The 12708-nt window shown below is 39.5% G+C and overlaps 1 protein-coding gene across 2 annotated transcripts in view; it reads right to left on the bottom strand.

Annotated features, from left to right (window-relative positions):
- The window catches only part of LOC147849241 (cytochrome P450 716B2-like), a 40100-nt gene that overhangs the window by 18304 nt on the left and 9088 nt on the right, over positions 1 to 12708 (bottom strand). Inside the window, exon 1 of one of the 2 annotated variants that reach the window (XM_087337737.1) lies at positions 1847 to 2441. The exons of the other annotated variant lie outside the window; for it this stretch is intronic. Coding sequence (XP_087193863.1) covers positions 1847 to 2069 — 223 coding nt within the window. The 5' untranslated portion in view covers positions 2070 to 2441. Of the gene's footprint in view, positions 1 to 1846; positions 2442 to 12708 lie in introns of those variants that run through there. 2 annotated transcript variants of the gene reach the window in all.

Below are 12708 nucleotides of genomic sequence, written 5' to 3' on the forward strand. Positions count from 1 at the left end.
TTTAGTAAAAGCCCTCTTAAAACCTATAAAAGGGAAAGGAGAGCTCATTGTTGGGGGGGATTTTGGAACAAGGCGGACGTGATGCCAATATCTCGAACGAGCTTGGAGTAGTAAATCAAGAAGGCATTGTCACGAGAATGCGCGTGTGTATGCTACTTGAACGGGACCATGAGTGTCTTGGACTAGGGAGGTCACGAGGATTAAGAAGGCACGAAGGATAGGTCTTGGGCTCAAAGTCGAAGGGAGGCAAGAGTCGAAGGGTCTTTAGACACGAACGGAGCAACAACTTGAATGATGATTAACATGCAATTAGAATTGAATACGTGATTAAAGGAATGTACACAAGATTAATACGAAAATGCGTTGGCAAAAATACTTCACAATCTAGTGTTGATTTTATCATGGAAGCATAAGAGACATTTATATGATATATCCATGGAATTTGCTTCCCACATCCTAAAGTCTAAGAATATATTCCCTCTATCCAAAGCCTATCTAAGAACGTAATATTCGCATTCATTTGTTCAAACATTCGTTTTCATACGTTTTCAAACGAATGCATACATATGTTATGCAAACATAAGTATGTATTTTTTTGAAGTTTTTATGTTTTTTTCTCACACTTGTTTACCTTAAAAAACATTTTAACTTATAGTAAATAATGAATACAAAAGTATAGTATTTACCGTACTTCGAGGGTCTTTACCATACTCAAATGATCGAAACATACTGGGCACGTATGGTATATACTATGAAATTTCCATAACCCCCACTTATTTTGCAAATAAACTAAAATTGAATAAAACCAATGGATTGTTTTCTCTATCTATGCAAATACATGTCGAGATAACATGTTCCCCAGGTCTAAACCCCCTGAAGCTACTTTGATTGTTGCGATTTTCGAACGATAGCGTAGTGGTGAATCGAATCATGGAATGCGTGGTTTCAACAAGACAGGAAGCCCCTTGAGAGGGAAGGGTGTGGGGTCGATTGATACGAGTTCGTTGGGATCCTCGAGGGTCCACGAGAACCGGGTGACCAAGCGATGGAGGATCGCCAGAATCTCCATGCGTGCGAACTCGTTGCCCGGACACATCCTCGGGCCGCCACCGAATGGGACGAATGTATATGGGGTCGGGCCCGCTCCTTCGAAGCGTGACGGATCGAACTTCTCGGGCGCCCGGAAATACTTGGGGTTGCGATGGGTGGAGTACACGGACCAGAATATCTGTGTGCAGAGAAAAATAACAAACAATGCATGAGTGATGGATTAGTCTAGCTTCTATGCTGGAAGTTTGTCATTGATTCTATGCCATTCTCTCTCTCTCACCTTCCATGATTTGGGGATTCTGAAGCCATCGAAGCTCATGTCTTCCTCCTGTGCCACTCTGAATGACCCCTGCACTGCTGGCACCAGCCTCATCGATTCCTGTACTACTCTCCATGAAAGCTTCATCTTCTGTAAATCTCCCCAATTCAAGAGCTCACCGGGGGCCTTGCTCGCTGCGATCTCCTTGTTCTCTGAACAATCACCACAACAAGAAAACACATACAAAAATCATTATTAAAGACTCTTCTTATGTGCGCTGTGATCAAGAATTGAGAATGATTGGGGCGGTGAAGGCCAACAAACAAAACCTACCTCTGTAAACTTCATCCATAATGTGGGGATTAGATGCAAGATATTTGCAGGTCATTGTGGTTACAGAACTACTGGTATCATGGCCTGCAAAGAGCAACGTGAGGATGTTGTCCTTGATGGCCTTATCGGAAAATGGTTCTCCGTGCCTGTCCGTATACGCCAGAAAGCCGGACAGGATGTCTTCATGTCCAGTGACCAAGCCAGCATCCATATCCCTCCTTCTCTCCTCGATCCATACCTGCAACTGCTTTCGTATCGCATCCGAAGCTGCGTGTGCTTTACTATATGCTGTTCCTGGGATGTTGATAGGCAGCTGAACGAGGCCTTTCACCATGGTGTTGAAGAGACCATGGAGCATACCTTGATCTTCTCTGTCCCCTCTACCAATGAAAACCTCGCAAGCTATGGAGAACATGAGCTTCTTCATAAGTGGGAAGAGAGCAACCTTAGGTTTTCCTTCAAGGTGCTCTCTTATGAATGCGAGCGCAATGAGATCGACACGGCTCGTGTATCTTTGCAAGGATTCGGGCCGCAAGAACTACATGAGCGCATTCCATATGCGAGTGGCACGATGTCCGACACACCCCATGATGGATTCATTGCCAAGAACAGAGACAACAGTAATGGGCCACACGGAGTAGCTGTTGGAGAAGGCTGCCTTGTTACCCGACGGGCTTGCGAGGATTATTGTCGGAGAAGCGAATAAGCTCGTCTTGAAGGTCTCTCCATAGGCTGAGATGCGGTCATCTATGAATTTCCACGGGATCCCTTTCTTTAGATCTCGGATACATTCTAGTGTTTCACCGACAAAGGGAAAGCCGAAACGACCCGGAGGCAAGGGAAGTTTCTTCTCTTTCTGGATCTTATTTTTCGTGCTTGAAGGTCTCCATAGCTTCTGTACAACTGCTATGAGTAGTAGAGACACAGTAATCCCAACAATGAGCTCTACAGGGATGGCGGAAGTGAAGCTCACCATAGCCATGCTTCGCCAATGCTAGAGGTACTTGGCTTCTTCTTTTTCTCTCCAATAGACACACACCCATAGATATATATATATATACATATATATGAGCGTTGACAAATGAGAATCATATGTATATCCAAAAATTTAAGTCTTCTCATCATCTCCTTCTTCATCACCATAGGTGATCAAACCATACAAACTCGTGCATCTAAAGATGTCCACATCCCCAACATGCGTTCAACAAGTCTTTATATTGTGACGTACACGTTTAGAACCAAATTCTGATGACTCTTCTCTTCCATTAGCAATTAGGTTTATTTACATTGTTCACTTACATGATTGGTTCGACCCTTAACTAGCCCCATTTGTTTCTTCTTGATGTGCATTGGTTCCACTTGGGACCGAGCAATCTTGTCTAGGTCTTAACACGTGACACCTCCCCCCTTTTAGAAAATGAAAACTAGGGTTTTAGGTGTTTCACAATATTAGATAACCCAAATTTAAAATGTGTCTTAACTTTGGATAATTGTTAAGACACTTAGAAATTTAATAAGAAAAGGTTAGATTTTTTATTGTTCCCTTTCTAAAATGAAAATCACCGCAGTGCTTATTCCTTTTGTGTTGTGATTGCGTGGTTCCCCGGATCTCCTACAATCCGTTGACTTTGCTGCTTTACTGCTTGTGTTCGATGGAGGGACCTATGCGATTGATTCAGGAATCTTTTTTATTCGTGAAATGTGTGCAACAGTCTCGGATGTTGTATCCATTCGTCGTAGCCGATAGGTGTTAACCCCGATGTTGTGCGTCACTTAATATGGACCAAGCCATCAATGCATAAAAGACTTGCAGAGTCCTTCGCGGCGGATAGGGTAATAAAAACTAACCTGGTCCCCAATGTCAAACTCACTAGGCTAATGTGTGATGTCGAAATGCTTCTTCTGACGTTGTTGTGCCTTACTAAGTGTTGAGAATCAAGCTCAACCTAGTCTAGTGTGTGAACACACTTTTTAGAATCTATGAGCACTCAAAGGTCAAAATTCACACCACTACTCTCTACACATTAACTATGTGTCATAGAATCATATTCCCCGCATAACTAATGAGTTCCATATTCCCCATGACCAATGTTGCCTTTTGACGACCGTTTTTGGCAAATTTAACCGTATATGAAGGTTAATTTAAAAATGAAACTGTCAATCTTGACGGGCATATATTTTATAAAAACGTACAAATGAAGGTTTAAATTTTGTTAATACTATCAAATTTTGCTAAGACCAAAACAATTGTACATGTATTAGTAGTTACAAATTACAATTCATAGGCTATAGCATATAGTATAGGCTATCTCTACATACCAAGAATTATGTGATTTGGGTGTGCTACTAGAGGTGCCTAATATGCCTACGCAACATGATTATATATCTTATACTAGTAGATATGGAGGATATGAATTTTTGGTTACCTTTGGGAAATATCTTCTAGAAATTCAAAGCTCAAACCAAATAAATTCCCCACATACTCTTTGATGCTAGATGAAAGTACTGACAATGGATTAGAGTTGCACCTCATTGTGTATATTACATACTTGCAATGTGGTGGTTGTGGGCCTAAGGAAATTGAATATATGGGTTTGTTGAAAATTCCCAATGGTAAAGGCAGAACTATATATGAACATATATTAAACATATTAAGCATGGGCTAACAATAGTACCAAACACATGAAATTTTAGAGCTCTTGGAGCAAATGCAATTGGATGCTCATAGACCCTTACAAATTCATAATATTCGTTGGTTGTCATGTGGTTAAGTCATGGAAAGACTAGTGAGTATAATACTTGCAATACTTACTATTTGGAAGAAAGAGAACTTAAAAGAGTGGTATAATAAAGCTTGTATCTATAGTGTACAATTTTGCTTTTGTATGATGGCTGATGTGTTGCATTTGATGAATATTTTGAGCTTGAAACTTCAAAAAGAGAATTTGGATGTAACTTCAATTGGAGCAGAAATTGATATTACTATTTCTAATTTGCGGAGGTCTTTCTTGAGAAATGACACATTTGCGGATGGAGCAATGTATTTATCCAAATTCTTAAGATGTTCTACAGTTGGGTTTTTGATAATAGAGGATAAAGATGGCATTACATATAGACATGAACTATACTTCAAACAAATTCCCATGGATAAAGCAAGTCACAATGATAAGAATCTCAATATTGAAAAATCTAAGGGAATGGCGCCATTTATAGATGGATCACTTGAAAGTTGTATTAAACTATCTCAAAATTATGTGCAAAAGATTATTCATGGACTAAATAAATGCAAGGTTCCCTGATTTAAGCTTAAGCCTCTTCAATGCAACAAAATTATTCAGCCCATGCCATTATGCAGAGGATGATGTGATTAGGGATAGTAAAGCAAAGACATGGTTGGGAATTTTGATTTCTCACTTACAACCAAATGTTGATGTCAATGCATGCCTTTAAATTTTACATGATGCAAAGGCTTGTGAAATGGAACTCTATATGTTTGTTGACACTTTACATTTAAATTGTGAAGGCTATACTATGCGTGAAGCTTGGCGTATGTTTTGCAAAATGAAGGATTGGCAAGATAGTTTCGCTCATTTAATGAAATTATGGCACGCTACTTTGGTTATTCCATCTAGCACACTTTCGTGTGAGAGAGGGTTCTCTAAGCAAACTCTCGTTAAAGAGATGAAAAGAAATCGATTGAATATATATAGAACATTTAGATGATTTAATGTGAGTCTTATTGAATGGGCAACACATTGAAGAAATACAATGAGATCGTGTATATGAAATTTGGAAAGATGCAAAGGATAGAAGGGTATAATATATTGTTTATTATCAATATTCGATGTATTTACTTTTTTAATAGCAATTTTTTTGACAAACCATCATTTGACGGGCAAAAAATTTGGAATACTGTTCTCATGACATGCAATGTTAGCCGTCAAAAGGCAAAACTACCCATGACTAATGAGTCTCCACATTCCCCAAGAGAGAGTGGTTGTTGTAGTGAGTTAATGAAGAGAGAGGGTAACCTTATATAAAGCACCCTCCTCCAACTTCATAGAGTGCCGGTTGTGACTCCTTGTAATGCCACATTTTTGTATCTCATATTCTCCTTTTGAATATACACCTTCTTCCTGAGTACTTCATTTTTCTCTCTTATCTATCTATCTTGTGTTTTCTCTTCTCTCCTCTCTTTTTCTCACACATACACATAACACACATCTTTTCCGTTGCACAAGAATTATATCTGATTCTTTACACTAAGGTTGTATTGAATTGCCCGTTAGAGGAGAGGAATGTTGGATTGTAAGTATAACTACCATGATATTGCATTAGTGTGATTAATGTGTATTTTGATGGACTATGGGTCTGGCAGAAGTTGCGGATCCCTATAATATAATGTTCGAAATAGACTCACCCTGGTTTATTCCTGAACCAAGGTGTTGTAAGCATGTACCGTGAATGAGAGTACCTGATCCCATGATTGGTGAAGCAGATCGATGTAAGCTGGTATCACTTGTTTCATAGTTTTGTTCATCCTTTCTGTGAGCCCATTAGTTTGGGGATGGTACGATGAGGTGAATAATTGTTTGATCCCTAAACTTCGTGCAATTATTTTGATAACTTCACTTTGAAATTAAGATCCCTAATTCGAAAGGAGTTGTTGTGGACACCCGTGGGAGAAAATGACGTGTTGCAATAGTGCACTTGCTACTGTACTTGTCGTTGAATCAAGTAAAGTGATAGCCTCAGACCAATGCATCAAGTACGCCGTGATCACTAATATGTATTTGTTGCCATGGATTGAAACTGGGAATAGACCCATGAGGTTCCAATAGAACATCTCAAAGGGTTCCTTCGTGTCAATAATTTGCCCAGGGATTGCGGGATTTTCACAGCCTGGCACGTGGGGCATGATTGGAGGAACGCCGATATTGATTGTCACAACTTTGGCCAATAGTACATGGAACATATCCAATGGAGAAGTTTATGGAAACTGAAATGGCCAGATAGTTTATGACTATGATAGAAATCGAGGTATGTCGTTCGCAATGTTGCAGGGACATACAACCATGGTGGAAGTCCTTGACTTACATAATATCTGAGAACATTGTCAATCATGATCAAATATATATATGTCGATGAACAGTGACCAATGAGAAGCATATGTATATCCAAAAATGTAAGCCACCTCTTCTTCTCCTTCTTCTTCACCGTAGTCGATCAAACTATGTACACACGCATCCAAAGATGTCCACATCCCCGCACGTGTTCAACAAGTCTTTATTATCTGTGTGTGTGTGTGTGTGTGTATGTATGTATGTATATGTATATGTATATGTATATGTATATGTATATGTATATGTATATGTATATGTATATGTATATGTATATGTATATGTATATGTATTTATGTATTTCTGTATGTATGTATATGTGGTGTTGATGAACGTTGACCAATATGTGTGAGAACCATGATGTATGGTTCTTCTTCTTTTTCACCATAACCAAACTATACATACACACACACACACACACACACACACACACACACACACGTGCATCCAAAGATGTCACCCAATTAGTGGGCTCTTAGCATTGATATGAGAGACATTCATAGAGAAACAATTTGTATTCTTTTGTGATATACGTTATTAATTTATATGTATTATGAAGAAGAATGGTGGATATGAGGCTTGTGGCCATTTTTCCAATGTCTCATTTAGTGTGAAGAAATTTTAATGCATTGTTTCTCTTGTAAAACAAAAGAAAAAAAGAATATTTATGGTAAGGTTTTAATTCGGCCAAGCTTCCATTGAAGGGATTTGTTATTCTGGTTCTAATATTTGTGTGAGGTTAATTTACTAAAATGTTGAAGCAAAAGGGCGTTGAATGGGATCATGTAACCGTTGTGAGAAAACCTAATATGGGTATGCATGCCATTCAATGTAGAATTTTCCACCATGTATTTGTTGGTGGCCTCTTCTGAATTAAGTTTGGAGTGCATGCTCGGAATGTTTCCCACCACTTAATTGCATTATGCATTCTAGTTGGATCATTTGCAATGGTGACTACAACATTCTAGTTGGATCGTCTTTGTGCTTTCTCAAGGTTCATGTGCATCTTCTTATGAAAGAAATTGGAGCACATTCTCATTGATACATACAAAAAGAAGAAATAGATTGACTCATGCTCATGTTGAGAAATTGGTTTATACACATAGAAATCATTGTCTCATTAGAAGAATAAGCGAAAGGGGATTATGCCACATTAACGTAACATTAGATATGATCAACAAAGAAGATGCTGATGAGAGGCTTTTGAGAATGCAAAACCAAGCTATTGATTAAAATGATGAAGTTCATGAGGATATTATTGATGAGCTTAAAGATATGGAGAATGGATATGATTGTGCATAGACTCTTAAATTTAGAAGTGTTACTTAGAAGCTGGAAATTAGAAATTAGAATATAATGGTTCACAAACGCTTTTCTTAGTGAATTAATTAATTTTTATTATGTAAATTTATTTTCTTAATAGAATTGTTTTATAATATTCTTGGGGCCATTTCCTATTCTCAAATATTGCAAATATCACGCTTGGCGAATATCACACATGTGCCAATCTATGTTTGCACCAATAAAGTTAAAAACATTATATTTACGAATTAGATGACTATTTTTTTATTTTTTTTTCCCAAAAAAAATACTTCTTCCATTAGTTATAAACTTATACAAATGAGATGATTATGTACAAATCCTTGTAGGGACGCGATAGTTCCATCTTATGTGGATGCCCACTAACTCAAGAAAGGGAAAGGACAACCATTGCTGGATGAAGGCTATTCATGGTCTTTCAACTCCATCGAAACTACCCTCGAGGCCATCATATTGGCTCTTTAGAGTGGCCACAATTTCACTCCATATCTCTTGCAATAACATTGTTGGATGTGCGGTTTGGTTGGAGAAGACCCGTCTACACTGTTGTTTCCTTAGAATCCAAAGAGTTATTGGGTTGACCAATTCCAACACAACTTGAGATTTGTCATTAAGAGGAGTTCAGTGGACATTACCGATGGTGGAGAAAAAAACCTCTTGTGCTTTTATCACCAAAGTCATCCCCTCCTCTTGATGCTCGTATCTGCCAACTGGGGTCTGCCATGATAGCCAACATATATTTCCCCACTTGATTGAGCCTTGCACTTGGCATAATTGCAACAAGCGGCCAACCCCCCGCCATATTCGATGGGACGTTGGGCAATCCCACATAGTGTGTCGTATTGATTCTACTCCATTTGGACACTCTACACAATTAGGAGAGCTAAGGTTCCCATGTTGCCATGCTCCCACCGGTAGTGACTTATGTATTAATAGCCATTGGAACGTGGTAATTCGCCTCGCGTGTTGTTGTTTCCAGATTTTCTGCCAAAACATGGTGATAATTGTGTGAGGAACTTGATATGTGTGCCAGACCTTTGCAGCAGTCGGCTCTCGGGCAGTTTGAGCAGCTAGGATGTGGCGGCCCAATCTAGTTGTGAATTGGAAGAACGGGATGGGTTGGCTTCCTTGCTCCGCGTAAGGATCACACCATGTTCATTGCAAAGGTTCCCAACTGACCCTACGTAGCCATGTGTTTTCATGAGTACATATGTGCCAATCGGGTTGTACTTTGATCGGATCAGGATCTACAATCCATTTATGACCAGTATACGTGAGTACTCGAATTGCGTTATTCTGTGTTGGTGGCTTAGTGTCTCGCAATTTAGAGCCTTCGATCCTGTCTGGTGATCCCCTACCTCTCGGGATCAAAGATCCCTCCTCCTCGTAGCCTATCCATTTCTCCATTGTCGTCCTATGAGTAGCGGCTTCCCTAATCAATAGAGCATTATTGATTACCGATCTCATAGCCCATCCGCCCTTGATGCCCTGGAGTATGTTGGCTTGATCTTGTAGTGGCAGTGACATAAAATGTCTCCAACATTCTATACTTTTTCCCGGACCTTCTACAATGTATCCCCATGACAACCCCTCACTTGATCCAAGTAGTTGATTAGATTCATCCTTGATACATGGGTTCCATAGGATACGTTGACTAAGCCAGGCAGATTCAGAACTTGGTTTATCGCACTTGAGCCCTTGTCTAATGTCACACCATGCCTTCCACATGGATGCATTGAATCTATCCTCCAATTGGCGGGAGAAACTAGGTTTGAGATCCATGTTTAGAATCCATCCCGTTTGGGGGGCCCAACTAACCCCTTTTTGTGGCCTAAAGTAAGTGAAACGTAACCGTACTAGCATTTTATAACAGTCATTTCCTTATTGGAGTCCTTGCACCACAAATTTGGCAAGTAAGGCTTTTGATTGTGACAGGGGATCAATTAGACCCAATCCCCATCTCGACTTAGGTGCTGTGAGTATAGGCCATGCCACCTTGGTGCGAGTTACATGATCTTCCTTAACAGACCAAATTAGTTGCATACCAGTCGTTGAATTTGATGTATACTGTCCTTGGAGATTGTCCAACATGATAGACTATACCATGTTGTTGCGAGTAGTACCTAGTTTGCCACTATGATGTGACCCACTAACGACAGTTTTTTCAAACTCCAATGTATCAACTTTTGTCGAATGGAATGGATAATGGGTGCAATCATAGTCTTCGGCGGTATGTTGAAACCAATTTGGAAACCCAAATATTTGGTGCTCGCTCCTAGATTGATCCATTTGAAAGCAGGATGTGGGTGCCATGCAGGATGTGCTTCATGAGAAAGCCATATTGCACAGGATTTGTGCCAATTGATCATGGCATTGGATCTCTTGCAAAATATGGCTAACCCACTTTCGAGCTTTTGCATAATAAAAAACTACTAAGAGAAACCCTCTACCTACTAAACTAAATATTGAACGCATAATCTAAGCCTCTAACACCACAATTTGAGTCCACAACCCATCCTCTCTAGTTCTAGTACCTGGTGGTTCCGCTTATGTTTCACACGCATGCGCGTAACTTTGCGACAACATTTCTTTCTCAATGACAATGTCATTCTCAATTACAACACTTATCACTGAAACTCTTAAACATCAAGATTCACACCTCAATTTCACACATGCGACGTATAAAAATGATTCATCTTTAGTTCCCATTGGCTATATTTCACCGTTCGAAGATTATATCAAAAACATTTGTGTGAAAGACAATTATATTACTAAATGTTTGTGAAAAACACTAGATCGGTGCAATAATTGAGTGGTGAGATTGAATCACTAATAGGCAAGATAAATACTTTGTCATGAAAATAATATTTGACTTCATCAAATTAACAAAATTGTCAAATCTATACTCCCTACATCTTTCGTAGGTATGTTATAAGTCACTAATATCCGAGTTATGATGCAATCACTAATATCTTAAAAAGAGGAAAGGACCTCCATGTATGATCTCGAGTCAAACTATGTAAATTGTGCAAACACCCACAATCTTGGAATAGAATAATAACCAAGAGCTCTTGGGGTAATTCTCCTTCATATAACTAGCACAATCATTTTTGGTTCATATGGTTAAGAACCGGCGTCAAACATTTTTTACAATCTAGTGTTGATTTTATCATTGAGCCGGAAGAGACAACTATATGGTAGATCCATGGAAATTTGCTTCCCACATCGTTTAAGTCTAAAAATATTTTTTCATCATTCCATAACCCCCCTTATTTTGCAAGTAAACTAAAATTGAATAAAACCAATGGACTATTGTTTGGAGAAATAAATGTATAGATAACATGCTCCTAGTTGTGAATGCAGAAGCTACTCTTGTTGTTGCACTGTTCAAACGACAATGTGGTTGCAAATCAAATCATGTAAAGCAAGGCTCCAAGAGGATTGGAAGCCCCTTGACAATGAAGAGCATAGGACATTAATATGAGTTCATTGCAGGTCATGGTGGCTACAGAACTGCTAGTATCATATGGCCTGCAAAGAGCAACGCTACGATGTTGTCATTCACCTGCTTATCGGAGAAAGGTTGTCCATGTTGCTCGTCCGTGTATGCCAGAAAGCTAGAGAGGATGTCTTCATGTCTAGTGACCAAGGCAACACCCATATTCCTCCTTCTCTCCTTGATCCATACTTGCAATTGCTTTCTTATCACATCCGAAGCTACGAGGGCTTTGCTATATATATTGTTCCTAGGATGTTGATTGGCAGTTGAAAGAGGCAATGTACCACATCTTGATCTTCTCTGTCCCCTATACCAATGAAAACCTCCCAAGCTATGGAGAACATGAGCTTCTTCATGAAGGGGAAGAGAGCAACCTTAGATTGGCCTTCAAGCTGATCTCTTATGAATGCGAGCGCAATGAGATCGACACGACTCATGTATCTTAGCAAGGATTCAGGCCGCAAGAACAGCATAAGTGCATTCCGTATGGTATGCGAGTGGCACCATGTTCTACACACGCCATGGGGGATTCATTGCTGAGAACAGACGCAACACTAATGGACCATGATGTATAGTTGTTAGAGAAGGTTGCCTTGTTACCCAACGGGCTAGCAAGGACTATTATCGAAGAAGCCTTTAAGCTCGTCTTGAAGGTCTCTCCATAAGCTGAGATGCAGTCATCGAAGAATTTCCACAAATTCCCTTTGCTTAGAGCTCCTAGACACTCTTGGGTTTCACCGACAAAGGGAAGGCCGAAACGGCCCGGGGGTAATGTTATGATTTCAACTCAAACGGATTCAGTTACAAAAACTTAGACACAAACAAAAAGAAAAGAAGTAACACATAATTTACGTGGAAAACCTTGGTTTCAGGGGAAAACCACGGGAACAGAAATTTCCACTATGAGATAAGACGAAATACAATCATATAGTGATAGAACCTGATTTGGTATGGTTGTACTCTAAAACCACAATTTAAGCCAAGTGCACCAAACCCTCACTCGTAGGTATCTATCTCTTTCGAAGCCTACACGGCTTCTTGGTATGTCTTTTCTTTTCTTTCTGTTACACTCTTCTTCCTTTGTTTCACACACACACACACAAGATCCTTTTTCAAAACAGAGACCT

The sequence above is a fragment of the Azolla caroliniana genome, unplaced genomic scaffold, assembly GCF_043228905.1.
Source record: "Azolla caroliniana isolate FFs.n. ecotype wild unplaced genomic scaffold, voAzoCaro1.0.p SCAF_108, whole genome shotgun sequence".
Classification (NCBI taxonomy): domain Eukaryota; kingdom Viridiplantae; phylum Streptophyta; class Polypodiopsida; order Salviniales; family Salviniaceae; genus Azolla; species Azolla caroliniana.